This window comes from Schistocerca gregaria, chromosome 6, assembly GCF_023897955.1.
Source record: "Schistocerca gregaria isolate iqSchGreg1 chromosome 6, iqSchGreg1.2, whole genome shotgun sequence".
Classification (NCBI taxonomy): domain Eukaryota; kingdom Metazoa; phylum Arthropoda; class Insecta; order Orthoptera; family Acrididae; genus Schistocerca; species Schistocerca gregaria.
In genome coordinates, this window is record NC_064925.1 from 336,394,508 (window position 1) to 336,412,714 (window position 18,207).

Below are 18,207 nucleotides of genomic sequence, written 5' to 3' on the forward strand. Positions count from 1 at the left end.
CACAGGATAGAGTAGCATGGAGAGCTGCATCAAACCAGTCTCAGGACTGAAGACCACAACAACAACATTATAATTTACCGTATGGATTCATAGCAGGAAGGACCAGAGACACACTTTTGAATTACATACATTTTATTAGCAGCATCTTTACACAAAGCTCGCGACGAATAACTAGAATGATGTATGAATCGTGGCTGACAAGAACACACACTGGAATTCAAGTCAAAGAAGTTTGTTCTCACAGAGGTGGTGTTCGACTCCCATCCTTGGTAGCGCGGAGCATGGGGGATGTCATAAGACAGAGGAGCTCCCTATGTGATGGGATGCGGTGTAACCGGCGGTGTCGTAGATGTCATGAGGGGAAGCCATATTTGGACTGTTGCTCTGCCAGGGAAAAGGAGGTGAGGAAAGAATGTAATCTCAGTGCTCAAAAGGGGCTGGAGGGCATGACCTGCACGGAATAAAGGAATGTGAGGAGAGGAGGAGTGGAGTAGGTTGAAGGTATGGAGAGAAGAGGGATTATAATGATAAGCTGCCCGATGGAGTCAATGGAGGCAGTACTGTTGGTCTTGTCTGTGGATGTAAAGAGTAATGTTTTGGAAGGGTAATGCGTGAAGTGATGATATGCTGGGAAAATCTACATTATCACAATGTGTGAAGTGTTTGGGTCGTCGAAGGAGCAGGTAGGGTTGTGGAGAAGGAGTGGGTGTCATCACAGATCTGGATCAGAGGATCTTCAGGGGTGAAAGGCGAGATGTTGAAGGAGGTCGTAGTGGCAATTGGTGGTGTCAGTGAGAAATGAGTGATTGGAACGAACACACGAGAATCGTGTCCCGAGCACAACACTGGGGAATCTCAGTAGCACTGGGACAGAGGGTGGTTAGTTGGGAATATAAGTATTGGTACACTTTGATCTAATGAACAATCACCACACTCAACTGGAATAGGTTCATTGGATGGCAGATCATGTGTCGGATATCTTCAGTTGCCCAAGCTGGTTTTAAGCTGTGCAAGGTTACAGTTTGTGGCTTAATGTTGAGAAGAAAAACAAAGTTGTTGTTAGAAAGCGATAGTACCTTGTGAAGTTTTTTTCAACTATTAACGTTACTATAACAATGGTCAAAACAAAATTAGAACACAGTAGCGTAAACACTCCATGGTTCTTCTATTCACTTTCACTAAACTTCCATGGATCAACAGACAAGTAGTTGTCTGTGCAGGTCGACCGCCATGTCTACATTCTGCTCACGACTCATTTCCAACCTGCACACACAAACATGTGACGTGTAGTAGGTAGGATTCTACTTTCTCGCACTCATATCTAAAATATCGTGTGTTTGAGATGGTAGGCCGAGTGGTTCTAGAATTTACGCAGAAATTCTTGAATCACTACAGTATGACCAAGAGAACCCACAGTAATGCTTCCACCTAGCCACTGGTGTGATACATGAGCCCCACTTTCATAGTGCGATCTCAGTGTTCCACAAGTCTGTTACTTTGGGAATGATATGCAGTGGTATGGATCTTGGCAACACCACATAGATTACAGAGTTTAGTGAAAAGGAGCATTTCAAATTGCCAACTGTGATCCGTAGTGATAGCTGAAGGGCAACCTAAGTGGACAAGCCAGGTATGAACGAAACCACGGGCTATCGAGTCAGCTGATATTTTGGTGAGGGGGACAGCCTCCATCCACCTACTAGTCCAGTCAGTCATAGAAGTAATGTATGTCAGGTCAAGATGTATGTGCCAAAAATGTCCTTTTTGAATGTCGACAAATCTGAGAGGAGATAGCGCATGTCGACCGAACTTGCTATGTTAGCAGGGATTGCACACATGCCTAGGTGCAGCAGTCGCTTTTGATGTTCAGCCAAAGAAAACAATTGGTAAGCAGGCACTTGTTGGCTTTGATGCCGAGGCAGGTCAGGTTGTGAATAGGGGTGAAAACTGTGTGGAACTGTGGGACACAGCATGCCAGTAGAGGTGTCATACCACACCTGAGTTACTGATCTAGGTAGGGTTTGGGATTCCACTGTAAGGGACTTAGACAAGTCTTGTAACAAGTTCTGTATATCAGGGTTTTGTTGCTGCAAGTGAGCCAACTTGTCCAGGTCAAGGGGCGAAGTCATGGAGGTAAACTTGAAATGTAGTCCGTGACAATATTGTCAGCACCTTTGATGTAACAGACATCCGTAGTGTACTGAAAATGAGATCCATATGTTGAGAATGATGAGGGGAGGGTCGGCAGCAGTGTTACATAATGCTTTCATGAGGTGGTAATGGTTTGTAAAAATGGTAATGTCATGATCTTCAATGTCTTCTTGGAAATATTTCACTGCCTCATAAATGGTGTTTAACTCCCTTTCAAAGACAGACCATTTGCACTAGAAGAAGGACAGTTTCATGGAGAAGAAGAGAAGAGACTGTGAAACGTTGCCTGTATGTTGCTGAAGCACAGTGCTGGCAGAGGAGTCACTTGTGTCCATAGTAATAGAGATCCACACAATATGTGACAGGGTGTGTGAGTGTGACAGCATTGGAGAATGCGATCTTGAGATTTTCAAAAGCTTGTAACATAGCATCAAACCAGTTCACTCTGTGCGATCCAGAAGTGTTCCTGCCTACTAAAGCCTCTGTGAGAGGAGCTTGAAGTGAGGTGGCATGGGGTGTAAGGTTCCTGAAAACTTTACCAAACCTAGAAAGTTGCAAACATCACGGTAGGTTTCAGGTAGTGGTAGGTCAGAGATGAAGGTGACATGATCGAAAGTGGGTGAGTGCCCTCGGTGGTAACTTCATGATCAAGGAAGGTCCCCAACCAGGGGACATGAAGGTGGCATGGAAACTGGTGTTTGACGTACTTGCAGCGACGCATTGTACTGAATTCAAATATGGGGGTTGACACGCGATGTCTGAGCTTTTCTGATGATGAAGCACTGGTCACAGGAAACATTATTCACAACAAACGCCTATAATCACTGAGGAAAGTGAACATGACGTGGAATTGCACAATAATGGTATCACTGTTGTGGGTTCTCCAATACTATGTCATAGTAGAAGGTACTAGAGATACACTTTTGAGTTATTTATACTTTTTAACGACGTTTTTACGAGAGCTCATGATGAATAACAATAAAAACATAAAACATGACTGACAGAAACACACAGGAAGACGAGGTAAAGAAGTTTGTCCTCACACAGGTTGTGGTTGACCCATACAGAGTCGACTGCTGTTATGACTTTACTTACACATTGTGCTTTTCTGGATGTATATTACTACTGTTTATTACAAGTTAAACAAATATCCACTGTGCTCACAGCAGATGGGCAAACTACACATTTTACAGAAACTTTTTGTTTTCTTGTTTTTACTTCTGCTACATATGAAATATCTTGAAGAGTTTGGTTGTTTTGATGGTAGTACATGTACTGCAGTTCTCTTATTGAATTTCAAGATGTTTTCTGTGTCATTCTGGACTTGCAAAGACAACTTTTTAGATAAGTGATTGAGTGTATGTGGGTGAGCTAATTGGAAACCAAGTTCTTTCAAAAGCTTTGTTATAGCTGCCTTATTTGTGTTTGTAGCCGTACTAAATAACACATGTGAATTAATTCCTGACTGATCAAGCATAGAAAAACCCTCAATGGCCATCTTCTGGTCTAATCTGCCACTGGATAATTATGGACTATTTGGTCAAATATATTGTCCCCCCCCCCCCTCCCCCAATGAACCATGGACCTTGCCGTTGGTGGGGAGGTGTGTGAGCCATACCTTAGGTGCAACCACAATGGAGAGGTATCTGTTGAGAGGCCAGACAAACATGTGATTCCTGAAGAGGGGCAGCAGCCTTATCAGTATTTGCAGGGGCAACAGTCTGGATGATTAACTGGTCTGGCTTGACTGGTCTGGCCATGTAACACTAACCAAAGTGGCCTTGGTGTGCTGGTATTGCGAAAGGCTGATAGCAAGAGGAAACTGCAGCCATAATTTTTCCCGAGGGCATGCAGCTTTACTGTATGGTTAAATATTGATGGCGTCCTCTTGGGTAAAATATTCCAGAGGAAAAATAGTCCCGATTCAGATCTCCGGGCGGGGACTACTCAGGAGGACGTTGTTATCAGGAGAAACAAAACTGGTGTTCTACAGATCGGAGTGTGGAATGTAAGATCCCTTAATCGGGCAGGTAGGTTACAAAATTTAAAAAAGGGAATGGATAGGTTAAAGTTAGATATAGTGGGAATTAGTGAAGTTCAGTGGCAGGAGGAACAAGACTTTTGGTCAGGTGAATACAGGGTTATAAATACAAAATCAAATAGGGGTAATGCAGGAGTAGGTTTAATAATGAATAGGAAAATAGGAATGCAGGTAAGCTAGTACAAACAGCATAGTGAATGCATTATTGTGACCAAGATAGATATGAAGCCCACACCTACCACAGTAGTACAAGTTTATATGCCAACTAGCTCTGCAGATGACGAAGAGATTGATGAAATGTATGATGACATAAAAGAAATTATTCTGATAGTGAAGGGAAACAAAAATTTAATAGTCATGGGTGACTGGAACTTGATAGTAGGAAAAGGAAGAGAAGGAAACGTAGTAGGTGAATATGGAATGTGAGTAAGGAATGAAAAAGGAAGCCGTCTAGTAGAATTTTGAACAGAGCATAACTTAATCATAGCTAACACTTTTGGTTCAAGAATCATAAAAGAAGGTTGTATACATGGAAGAAGCCTAGTGATACTGGAAGGCCTCAGACAGATTATATAATGGTAAGACAGAGATTCAGGAACCAGGTTTTAAATTGTAAAACATTTCCAGGGGCAGATGTGGACTCTGACCACAATCTATTGGTTATGAACTGTAGATTAAAACTGAAGAAACTGCAAAAAGGTGGGAATTTGAGGAGATGGGACCTGGATAAACTGAAAAATCCAGAGGTTGTAGAGAGTTTCAGGGAGAGCATTAGGGAAGATTGACAAGAATGGGGGAAAGAAATACAGTTGAAGAAGAATGGATAGCTTTGAGAGATGAAATAGTGAAGGTAGCAGAGGATCAAATTGGTAAGAAGACCAGTGCTAATAGAAATCCTTGGGTAACAGAAGAGATATTGAATTTAATCAATGAAAGGAGAAAATACAAAAATGCAGTAAATGAAGCAGGCAAAAAGGAATACAGATGTCTCAAAAATGAGATCAACAGAAAGTGCAAAATGGCTAAGCAGGGATGGCTAGAGGACAAATGTAAGGATGTAGAGGCGAATATCACTAGGGACAAGATAGATACTGAAATTCGAGTATCGGTTCGGCACACAGATTTAATTTGCCAGGAAGTTTCATATCAGCGCACATTCCGCTGCAGAGTGAAAATCTCATTCTGGAAGATAGATACTGCCTACAGGAAAATTAAAGAGACCTTTGGAGAAAAGAGAACCACTTGCATGAATATCAAGAGCTCAGATGGAAACCCAGTTCAAAGCAAAGAAGGGAAGCAGAAAGGTGGAAGGAATATATAGAGGGTCTACACAAGGGCGATGTTCTTGAGAACAATATTATAGAAATGGAAGAGAATGTAGATGAAAATGAAATAGGAGATATGATACTGCATGAACAGTTTGACAGAGCACTGGAAGACCTAAGTGGAAACAAGGCCCCGAGAGTAGACAACATTCCATTAGAACTACTGACAACCTTGGGAGAGCCAGGCGTAACAAAACTCTACCATCTTGTGAGCAAGATGTATGAGACAAGTAAAATACCCTCAGACTTCAAGAAGAATATAATAATTCCAATCCCAAAGAAAGCAGGTGTTGACAAATCTGAAAATTACTGAACTATCAGTTTAATAAGCCACGGCTGCTAATTAGTAACACGAATTCCTTACAGATGAATGGAAAAACTGGTAGTAGCTGACCTCGGGGAAGATCAGTTTGGATTCTGCAGAAATGTTGGAACACGTGAGGCAATACTGACCCTACGACTTATCTTAGAAAATAGATTAAGGAAAGGCAAATCTACGTTTCTAGTATTTGTAGACTTAGAGAAAGCTTTTGACAATGTTGACTGGAATACTCTCTTTCCAATTCTGAAGGTGGCAGGGGTAAAATACAGGGAGCGAAAGGCTATTTACAATTTGTACAGAAACCAGATGACCGTTATGAGAGTCGAGGGGCATGAAAGGGAAGCAGTGGTTGGGAAGGGAGTGAGACAGGGTTGTAGCCTATCCCCGATGTTATTCAATCTGTATATTGACCAAGCAGTAAAGGAAACAAAAGAAAAATTCGGAGTGGGAATTAAAATCCATGGAGACGAAATAAAAACTTTGAGGTTCGCCAATGACATTGTAATTCTGTCAGAGACAGCAAAGGACCTGAAAGAGCAGCTGAATGGAATGGACAGTGTATTGAAAGGAGGATGTAAGATGAACATCAACAAAAGCAAAATGAGGATAATGGAATGTAGTCGAATTAAATTGGGTGTAGCCATGTATGGAAGTGAAATGTGGATGATAAATTGTTTAGACAAGAGGAGAATAGAAGCTTTTTAAATGTGGTGCTACAGAAGAATGCTGAAGATTAGATGGGTAGATCACATAACTAACGAGGAGGTACTGAATAGAATTGGAGAGAAGAGAAATTTGTGGCACAACTTGACTAGAAGAAGGGATCAGTTGGTAGGGCATATTCTGAGGCATCAAGGGATCACCAATTTAGTATTGGAGGGCAGTGTGGAGGGTAAAAATCGTAGAGGGAGACCAAGAGATGACTACACTAAGCAGATACAGAAGGATGTAGGTTGCACTAGGTACTGGGAGATGAAGAAGCTTGCACAGGATAGAGTAGCATGGAGAGCTGCATCAAACCAGTCTCAGGACTGAAGACCACAACAACAACATATTGACCTCACCTGTAGTGGAATTGTAACAATAAATTATTTCAAGTTCATTCCTTTCGCCATTTCCAGGATTTGTTGTATACGTAATTGATACCAAAATAACAGATTTTGAATGTCTAAATGTGAAGGAGATCAACATTTTATTTTCTCTGAATGCAAATTGAGGTGGTAACCATCCTTTTTCCTGTTTAGTAAAACTGAAGCAGGAATCTCCTTCTTATTGTGGCAGAAAGGGCCAACAACTGTAAGTTTGTACGAGGTGTACAACTTTGCTTCCACTGTTTTTTCTCAACATTTGTGGCTTTACTAACACAAATTGATTACACATGTATCATTCAAAGTATTTTCCATCACTGGCCACTACTTTCTCCCATCTTTCAGGCAGTGTATGAATCCTGTGTCGAAAAAATTGTTCATATTTTGAAGCGACCCTCGAATCGATCCAATTTGTGACATCTTCATGAGATCAGAAGTGTTGCTCAGCCAGGCCATGCGTCATTGATCTAAACAGGTAGTTGTCAGAGGGAGCAATGTCTGGAAAATATGGCGGATGGGGTAGGACTTCCCATTTTAACATTTCCAAGTTCGTTTTGACCTCTTTTGCAATGTGGGGTCGAGTGTTGACATGCTCCAAAATCACTTTATCGTGCCTCTCGCTGTATTACGGCCATTTATCTTTAAATGCTGTGCTCAAACGCATTAATTGTGTTCAATAATGAGCACCTGCGATTGTTTCACTTGGTTTTAACACCTCATAGTACACAACGCCTAGCTGGTTGCGCCAAATGCAGAGCATGATCTCGGAGCTGTGAATATTTGGTTTGGCCATTGACGTGGAAGCATGGCTGGGATATCCCCATGACTTTTTGCATTTGGGGTTATCATAATGAACTCATTTTTTGTCCCCAGTCGCAATGTGATGCAGAAATCCCGTCCGTTCTTACCTCTGAAGCAATTGTTAACAAACACACAAACGCCATTCAATGTCTCTTGGTTTCCTCTCACACGGGACCCAAGTCCCTTCTTTCTGAATCATCCCCATATTCTTGAGACATTTTGAAATGGCTTGTTGTGTCACTCCCACTAATCGTGCCAATTCTTCTTGAGTTTGGCGGGAGTCTTCACTCAGCAATGTCTCCAATTCTGCATCTTTGAAAACATTCTTCCTTCCACCACTATGCAGGTCTAAGACATGAAAGTTACCCTTCTTGAAGCATTGAAACCACACATGACATGTTCTTTCACTAATAGTGTCCTTATCATACATACTTGAGAGCATTCGATGAGACTCAACTGCTGTTGTCTTCATAGTGAAACAAAACAGTATCACCTTCCGCAAATGACGAGAATTAGGCTCGTAAACTGACATTTTCAATCAAGAACAACTTTATGATGCCGACACAAATTGACAAATGTTTGAATGAGGTTATGTTGATTGAGGTCCAAGCTAACTGCCTGACGTCTGTGATCTGTTTCTTTCTGCCGCTACTTATCGCTGTCGACATCTATTGGCAAACAGCGGAAACAAAGTTGTACACCTTGTATTTTTTATGCATTTCATCCACCAGTGGGTATGAAGTAAAATATTTATCCATTGTGAAGTTTCTATTTGTTCGAGAAATTGAAGTAGATAATTTTTTAACAATTTCACTGGTTATAGGCTCACGGCTCAGAGCATCTTGTTTACCAGTGTAAGATTGTGCACTTATAATATAGAAAGTTTCAACATCACATGTAGTATTAATTTTAATCCAGTGCTTATTAGGGTTGGATGCTATGTAAGCCCTAAATGGGCAGTATCCTCAGAAAGCTAACAGCTGCTCATCAATTGTGCAATAGGCATGTGGGACATTTAGATACAGTTATCTGTATCCTCTGTTGGCAGAGGAAATGATTGGTGTCTTTTATACAGTAGGGTAGGTTATGGATATTAGATTGAAGATGTTGGTCTAAAAGGACAGACATTCTTTCTGTGGGGAACAGTAACCAGCAACAATTGAGCATCCTAGGTGGTTTCATTTATGTATTTTAGGAAGATAATAGTAGGGGAGGGTGTGAGGAGAGAGGTAGACTCAGGGAAAAGGTTCAGGGATGAACCTAAGGATTTGTGGAGGGACTGGAGATCCTATTGGATTTCTGGAATGGGTCACTGTGGTAGGGCTTGTAGGTGGACAAGTCTGACAACTGGTGGAATCCTTCCATCAGGTGATCCCTGTGTTCCATAATGACCTGCTCAGCGCAGTGGGATGTTGGTATTTAGATAGTTAGCTGGAGGAGTAAATTGAGTCGGGCAGGGTACACAGTATTGGCTTGGATTGAGCCTGATAGGTAGAGCTAGTGGCAAAAAAGTGTTTCCACTGTCAGAACAGGAGAAGGAGAGAAAGTCTTAAATAAGTGTAAGCTAACTAGGAACACAAGGAAATGCAGATCTTTAAAAGAGATAAAATTTATTGGGTCACAAACTGACATTAACAAGAATACAATGAAAGTGGTTTCATGTCTTGACTCCAGTTAACAACTGAAGGCCTGGAGGCCCATGCATGTCCTTATAAAGATGCTATCCATGTCAGGTGTTGCTGGTGATGGTAGTCAGTGACTGGGCTGCCCTTGGTGGCCATATTGTGTAATTGCAGGTATGCCATTTGAATGTCGGTGCACACTATGTGTGCTGCAGAGGCCTGATTTATGTCCACTGTGGGTGGCAGGTGTAGTACCTGCCTGGTTACTACTACACAGCTTCCCTGCGGTAGGGGGGGTGGGGTGGAGGGGGGGGGGGGGGGTGGGTGGAGACCAGGCATCACTATCCACAGTGGTGTGACTGAAGAGACATATGTTGTGATGACAGTGGCAGCAGCCAAAGGCGCAAGAGGTTTGTGATCCACACAGACTAGCACATGTGGACCAAAGCGAGGGGGGCGAGAGCATCCCTGCCGTCCATGGATCCCGGGACAATCAAAATGGTTCAAATGGCTCTGAGCACTATGGGACTCAACTGCTGTGGTCATTAGTCCCCTAGAACTTAGAACTACTTAAACCTAACTAACCTAAGGACATCACACACATCCATGCCCGAGGCAGGATTCGAACCTGCGACCGTAGCAGTCGCACGGTTCCGGACTGCGCGCCTAGAACCGCGAGACCACCGCGGCCGGCCCGGGACAATCAATGGGCAGGACCAATGATGGGGGTGGCACCCATCTGAATGTTAGAGCTACAACAATGGGTGCTGGCACAGCCAGACGACAGTGGAACTGGAGAGGAGTAGCTCTGATTCCATCGATGCTAATGGTGGCATCTGCTCAGCTCAGTGGGAGATGCCAGAACGGGTCGCAAACCGACTGTCAGTGCTGATGAAAGCCAGCCACTGGGGTAGGCAGGCACTATCAGGCCTGCTTGACCCTCAAAGCGACCAGGGATGATGGACGAGGCAGCAGAACCATGGTCTGATGTGGGGGCCTTGCATCCATCCTGGGATGCAACTGGTTCCATTGTCATGCCATGAGTGGATCACTAAGGGCATAGACCATTCGCTTGAGGAAACTGGTCCAATAAATCCCAGTGATTTTAAGTGATCCAACTCTCTTTTGACCTGGTTGTGTATAGCTAATGTAACTGGCCACAACTGAAAGAAGCGAAGGCAGGCGGAAGGTTTGAGAGTAATCCGTGCTGTGAAATTGTTTGCACAACAAAAGCTTGGGGCAAACAGAACACAATGAATACAGTTCATAAGGAAGCACTTGTTCTGACTGCAAATGCACTGCATCCACAATAGAAAAACTAAAAGTAGCAAAGGTACCTAGCCCAAACAGATTTTCAATACTCACATCATTAATCACCAAGTATATAATGGTATGGACAACTGACTTGTAAATGTCAAACAATGGAAAATCCAGGACGGAATGTAACAATGCCAGAGAAAGAAAGTTGCTACTCACCATATAGCGGAGATGCTGAGTCACGAAAGGCACAATAAAAAGATTCACACAATCATAGCTTTCGGCCATTAAGGCCTTTGTCAGCAGTAGACACACATACATACACGTGCGCGCGCGCGTGCACACACACACACACACACACACACACACACACACACACATTCACACTCACGCAAACACAACTTGCACACACATCTGCAGTCTCAGAGAACGCAACTCAGTATCTCCACTATATGGTGAGTAGCAACTTTCCTTCTCTGACTTGTAAATGTGTCAGCAGTGAATTGGCTCAGGACAGAAATCTGCTGTTTGTTGTACCTTACAAACTGGTACTCAGCAATTGCCAGTATTGGGGATCTTAGTGTGGCCTATGTCTGTGAGTTGATTAGGAAAATGGCAGCCCATCTGTCAACTTGTAGGATTAATGGTTTATCAATCACATGATCTTCAATGAAATGTTTGTTCTGGCCTGAAGAAAATTTGTTGTGGCCTACAGAAAACAGCAGACACAGTGACAAAATATTGTGGAAATAAAGGTTCCTCCTCTTTGGGGTGGGGGTAAGTGGGAGGGTATAGAGATCAACATACTGTTGTGTGACCGTTCTTTACATTTATAGCAAGAGACCCGTCGCTTGGGGCATGCTGCCAGCTCTTGCTGTACAAAATGAGGGGGAAGAAAGAAATTGTATTTGCTGTTCCTACTGCCAACAATGTTTTTGTCTGTGTCGACATGGTTGGCTTACTTGTACTGTGGATACCTCCTCTTCCCCCAGCATGCTAGGCTCCATGCGTAGGGTGTGCGCATGTCAACAATGGTAACATCCCTCCATGCCTCTTACTGGTCGCCTGCGGCACAGGATACCTCGAGTGACTCTGCAGTATTTGAAACCTCTTCTAACATAGGTTCAGTAGACTGAAGGGTACATTAATGCACCTCCTTATTTGGGGCTGAATGAAAGATTTCATCTCTGACCATGGTGTCTGCATAAGTTTCCTGAGACTTAGCTGTGACTAATCTACACTTATGACTGAAGCTGTTGAGCACGGCTGCTCATGCTCGATATGATTGTTGTGGCTGTTTGCGACATTGGTAGTGTTCAACACATGCAGCAACCACATGTGTATGCTTGCAGTGATAGAAGGACAGCAAACTACACATATCATCAAAAGAAAGTGCTGCTGATCTTAACAGAGGAGCCAACTGGGACAGTAAGTGAGAGGATATCCACAATAAGAAAAGAACCCTAGAGAATTCCCATGTTGACCACCTGGAACACCACAAGTGTTGGTGAAGCTGCTTCTTGTAAGCATCCCAGTCTCCTGCGGATTCATCATAGGGAGGGAACAGCAGCAGATAAACAACTGGTGCCTGAGAATGGGTCAGCATAGCTGAAAACCATTCCAACAGGCCCATATGCATCTGCGGTAGTTGCAGAATTGATTGGAGTAAAGCCTTCCTATAGGAACTAAATGGCAGCGAAATCAGAACAGAAACACATGAAAATTCTGCCCTCAGTGTCATAGCAGAGAAACCATAGAACAGAAATACACGAACAACATCATCACTTGTTTTCTAACTAGGAACACAAGGAAACACATGGCCATAAAAGAGATAAAATTTGTTGGGTCACAGAGTCACATTAATAAGAATATAGTAAAAGTAGTTTACATGTCTCAAACAACTATGGGCTTGGAGGCCTGTACATGCCATTATAAATACACTACCCATGTTAGGTGTCGATGGTGTAGTGCTGTGCACATATGACAGACCAGTGGTGGTGGTCAGTGACTGTGCTGCTCCTGGTGGCTGCGTCATTTGAGTATCGGTGTGCACTACGCTTGCTGTAGTTGCGTAATTTACATCTGCTGTGGGCAGTAGGTTAGTAATTGGTGAGTTATTACAAATCCCAGCCTGACTGAAGTTGGGAGTGGGGCAAAAGATAAGACCTTTGGCAAGGACTAATACTTCTGTGGAACTGACACTTTTGGAGATAGTTTCATGAGTGTGTTGAGGGTCTATTTAAGCACTGGGTTTTGTATGGTGGTTGGAGGGAGATGTTTACCAATGTTATTATGTTTCAAGTGAACTGGATGCTGTTGTACAGCTTTTGAAATAATATTCTTGCTGCCATTAACTGTATTTACTCCACAACAGTTGGCACTTGTAAAGTCTGTTACTACTTTTGGCATAGCTATTTCCGCCACAGTTGATTGTTAACAAACAGGACTCATTACTTATACAGAAAATCATACACGGCTAACACAACAACTTCAAAATCTTGTCGGGTGCAATCCCCAACTATCAGTCTTCCCTTCTCAACCCATCTGGTAAGTCTCCTCTGATGCAGGGTTCCGGGCAACTTTTCCGAACTCTTCCCATTTCCTAAACCTCGTCTGTCCTTTCCTTCATCTTTCTTTGTTCTCTTCAGTCCTTCTACCAGAAGAAGGAGCCACTGGCTCCAAAAGCTTGAACATGTCTTTAACCTTTATATGTGTTTTCTCTTGCCACAGCTTTGTGAGCAAATTTTTTATCTGTCCATTAAATTATAAAACAACTTCACAGACATTCCGTTGATGTAGTACCTATCCATGTATGTCACGGATTATTATGCTTTACTAAATAAATCACTTTGTCATAATTCTGTTACACACATGTTCCATAACCAAACTCCACCAAAATACTTTTTCTCTTTTTGGATTATTATGCTTTACTAAATAAATCACTTTGCCATAATTCTGTTACACTCATGTTCCATAACCAAACTCCACCAAAATAATTTTCTCTTCTTACATTAATTTATCAGAATGTACCCTAGCCCTTGGTACCAATTCTATGGCTATGGTTATGTGCTTTCCTTCTTTCTGTTCCTCATGTTTATTCTGATGAATGGATTTTAAAAATTCAAAAAATATTAGATTTTTGTTGAATTTTTTCATGGTTTGTTTATTAAAGATGTTGTTTTTTGTTGTTGTAGGCAAGAAACAGGAAATAAAAGAACAGGAAGTACTTGTTGATGAGGGACCAAAATACACAAAAGAGCAACTTCATTCTCTTGTAAGTGTGTGAATTGAGATGGATCAACAATTGTTTTGTGCTTTTTCCATGACCAGTGTTATATATGTTATTTGTTGCAGGTCGAGAAAGTTAAAGCATTTACTGTGTTATATGGTCTTTCTGCATCAAACTGGTCAGAGGAGGTGTACAGTGTGATAGAAAAATTTTTCACAGAGAAATCTGAAGATGTGCTCAGCATCTATTTTCATGGAACAACTCTCTGTGCCAGCTTAGGATATCCAAACTTTCGTGTTCGTGATCTTACTTATTTTGTGAAAGATACAGCGAGTGAGATTTCACCAGAAAACTTTTTTGAAAGTGTCACATTTGGTACCATAAATAATGGAATTGAACTGTCAATGTTGAATATAGTTGGCAAAATATATGCTCCCCCATTCTTTACTGCAACTGCATGGCCAGATAGTATCCTTTGACTAGTTTTTTGTTTACTGTGTTTGTAACAGTTAGTTATATTTTGTTCCAGTCATAGAGTGACAGTTTTGTATTTGATACTGAATATTAAAACAAAAGACAGGGCGTAGTTGTTAAAGCATTTGTTTTGAAGGGAACAGGTAAATGTAATAATTGCAGTGATACTAATCTCTGACTTTTCTTCCTCTCCAGGTAAGTGCAAACCACGTTTTGTATGGTTATCCCAGCAACTGAAACCCAAGTATTTAATGCATTGTTGGTTGGCTTTTGTCTCAGGAACTTCATCTCACATTTGTTTAAAGACTTCTATGACTTTTAGCCAGCACAAGTGACAGGGCCATTGTGAAAGGGTCACCTTCCATTGCTGGTGGCGGACACACCAACAATGAAGGGTGAATTTTTGACACTGTCAGTCTCTTGTGCTGGCAAAACATCAGAAAAAAGAGTTAAATGAACATCAGCCAAAGATCCTGAGAAATAAGCCAACAGGCAATACATCAACAAATGGCCACAAAATCATGAACAATTTTGTCCCAAGTATAATAATTGTTAATTACAAGAATTTAGTCTTTGTACTTTGTGCCCGCAGCCCCTGCTTCCTCTCTCTCTCTGTCCCCCATTTTTTAATTTAAATTTTGCGCAAAGAGTGCTATACTGTGTGACTTACAAATTTCCTGTTCAGTTTCCTCACACGGAAAATGGTGCTCTTAACACAAAGATACAACATTAGTAGCTGTGACATTGTCAATGTGAGTATTATCAGTAGGTTTACAAATAAGACACATTTATCTCTGAAGATACAACTTCATTGGCCATTTGCATTATTGGATGTAGTCTTAATTTTCAGTAAATTTTAAGTAATGTAACTCATTTTACAGACATTATCTGTTCATAAACTTATGTATGGAGTTGAAGGAGTTGTTATTAACATGATATCAGTCCATGGTAAGATCACAGAATCAGAATCATATGTTGAAGGTAATGATTCCCAGATAATACTAAGAACAGAAAGTTTGTTGAAACCAAAACTGAAGAGCAACAAAATTCTTAATTCAGATTTGAATATTTATTGTAAGAATAGTTTAGACATCAAAGGTGGTGGCATATTTATTGCAGCAAAGTATTCAATAGTATCTGCTCAGGTTATCACTCATTCTGAATGAGAAATGTGTAAAGTTATCCATGGAGTACTAAAAGAAATCCTGTAAATTTTTGTTACACGATAAATCACGTAAATCTAAAGGCTGTAAATTCAATTAAATACTTAGAGATTGCAATTATGAATGATTTAAATTGGAATTTTCACATATATAATGAGGTGGGTCAAGCAAACCAAAGACTGCAATGCATTGGCAGAACACTTAGGAAGTGCAACAGTTCTACTGAATAGATTGTTTACACCAGGCTTGTTCACCCTCTTCTGGACTATGGGTGTGCAATGTGGGATTTGCATCAGAATGGACTGATGGCAGACATTGAAAAAGTCCAAAGAAGGACATCTCATTCTGTATTATCACAGAATAAAGGCAAGCATGCCACAGACACGATATGTGAATCGGGATGGCCATCATTAAAACCAGACGTTTTTTGTTGTGGCAGGATCTTGTCATGAAATTTCAGTACCAAATTTCTCCTCAGATTGCAAAATATTCTATTGGTGCCTGCCTACATAGGGAGAAATGATCATAATGACAAAATAAGAGGAATTAGAGTTCACACAGGAAGATGCCAGTGCTTGTTTTTCCTACATGCCATTCGAGACTGGAACTGTAGAGAAATACCTCAAAGTTAGTTCAATGAACCCTCAGTCAGGCAGTTAATTGTGAACTGAACAGTAATCGTGTAGATGTAGATGTGGATGTAGATGAATTAATCTGTGTGATGTTGAGTATCAAAGGTGGGCCACAAATGGTTTTTGGATGCCTTTATAGATTGCCTGTGTCAGGAGCTGTAGTGTTAGAACACTTCAGAGATAATTTTCTGTATGAGTTTCCTGATCATGCTATTGTAATAGAGTTGAGTTCAACTTGCCAGGCATGGAATGGGAGAGTCATGTGATCACAATTGGCACCAGAGGCAGGAACTCATGCGACATCATTCTGAATGTCATGTCTGAAAATTACTTTGGGCAGATAGAGAACCAACTTGTGAAGATCACGTCTTAGACCTCCAAGCAACAACAAAAAACATGATCTTTTGAATCAGTTAATGGAGGGTATCAGTGATCATAAGGCTGCGGTAGCATCTATGACTACATGTATTACAAGGATTGTTTAGAAAGATAGGACAATATTTTTTCCTAGTAAGAGTGCCAGAATACAAATTGCTGAGTATTTGAGCAGTCAGTATCAAATTTACAATGTTGAGGATGAAGATGTTGAGCACAAATGGAAAAAATTCAAAAGAACTGTTTAGTATTCCATAGTCAATTAGGTCTTAAGGGATGGGAAAGACCAACTGCGGATTAATAATCATGTTAGAAAACTGCTGTGTAATCAAAGAGAGCTTCAGCACAGATTCAAGAGAAGTCAAAACCTAGCTTGCAAATAGAACCTGAAGAAAGCAAAAATAAGCATAGGGAGGGCAATGATAGAAGTGTTTAATGACTTTGAAAGCAAAATTTGCCCAGTGATCTGACTAAAAACGGTTTAAGAGGTTTTGGTCTTACTGTCTTCAGTCCGAGGACTGGCTTGATGCAGCTCTTCTTGCTACACTATCCTGTTCAAGCTTCTTCATCTCTGTATAAGTGGTGCAACCTACTTCCTTTTGGACTTGCTTATATTTTCATCTCTTGGGTCTTCCTCTACAATTTTTTCTCCCCACATTTCCTTCTAGTATTTAACGGGTGTGACTTTGATGTCTCAGAATGTGTCCTGCCACTGATCCCATATTTTGATTTAGTTATGCCAATAATTCATTTTCTTCCCAATTCTGTTCAGTACCTCCTCAGTGGTTACTTGACCTGCCCGTCTTGTGTAACACCACATTTCAAAAGCTGAACTGTTAATCATTCACATTTCACTTCCATACTTGGGTATACTCCAGACATATACCTTTAGACAAGACTTTGAATACTCAATTCTAACAAATATCTCTTCTTCAGAAACACTTTTCTTGACACTGCCAGTCCCTGTTTTATATCCTCTCTGCTACAGCCTCTATCAGCTATTTTATTGCCCAAATAGCAAAACTAATCCACTACCTCTAGTGACTCTTTCCTAATTCACTCAGCAATGCCTACATTCTGTTACCATTGTTTTGCTTTTTTTGATGTTCATCTCATACTCTCGTTTCAAGATACTGTCTATTCTATTAAGCTGATCTTTCAAGTTCTTTGCTGTCTCTGACACAATTGTAATGTCACTGGAAAATCTCAAAGTTTTTGTTTCATCTCTCTGAACTCTTAATTCCGTCTCCAAATTTTGCGGATCACACTTTCACTGAAATGGAAAATGATTTGAGAGATGCCTGAAATACCGAATTCAGTCTTTCAAAGTCGTTTCACTGTGCAAGATCATTTCGGTCCCTGCTTACAGTCATTGTACAGACATTGACATGGTAGATATTGAGATAAATGATCATGGACTAGAAAAGCTACTACCATTGCTTAATAGTAGGAAGGCATGAAATGAGATACCTTTAACATTCTACAGAGATTAAACAAAAGAGCTTACACCTCTTCTAGCAGCAGTTTATCATAGTCGCTGGAACAACAAAAAGTACCCACTGACTGGAGAAAAGCACAGGTCGTTCCCATTTTCAAGAAGGGTTATAGGATAGATTCACAGAATTACAGGCCTCTGTCAATCTGTTGTAGAATTTTAGGACATGTTTTATATCACATATTAAGATTTTTTGGAGAACGAAAATCAGCTCTATAAAGATATACATGGG

General features: G+C 41.1%; 1 protein-coding gene across 1 annotated transcript in view; it reads left to right on the top strand.

Moving 5' to 3' along the window:
* The window catches only part of LOC126278873 (dynein axonemal heavy chain 2), a 914,655-nt gene that overhangs the window by 13,662 nt on the left and 882,786 nt on the right, over nt 1-18,207 (top strand). The window contains 2 exon segments of the mRNA XM_049979148.1: nt 13,802-13,881; nt 13,962-14,318. Coding sequence (XP_049835105.1) covers nt 13,802-13,881; nt 13,962-14,318 — 437 coding nt within the window.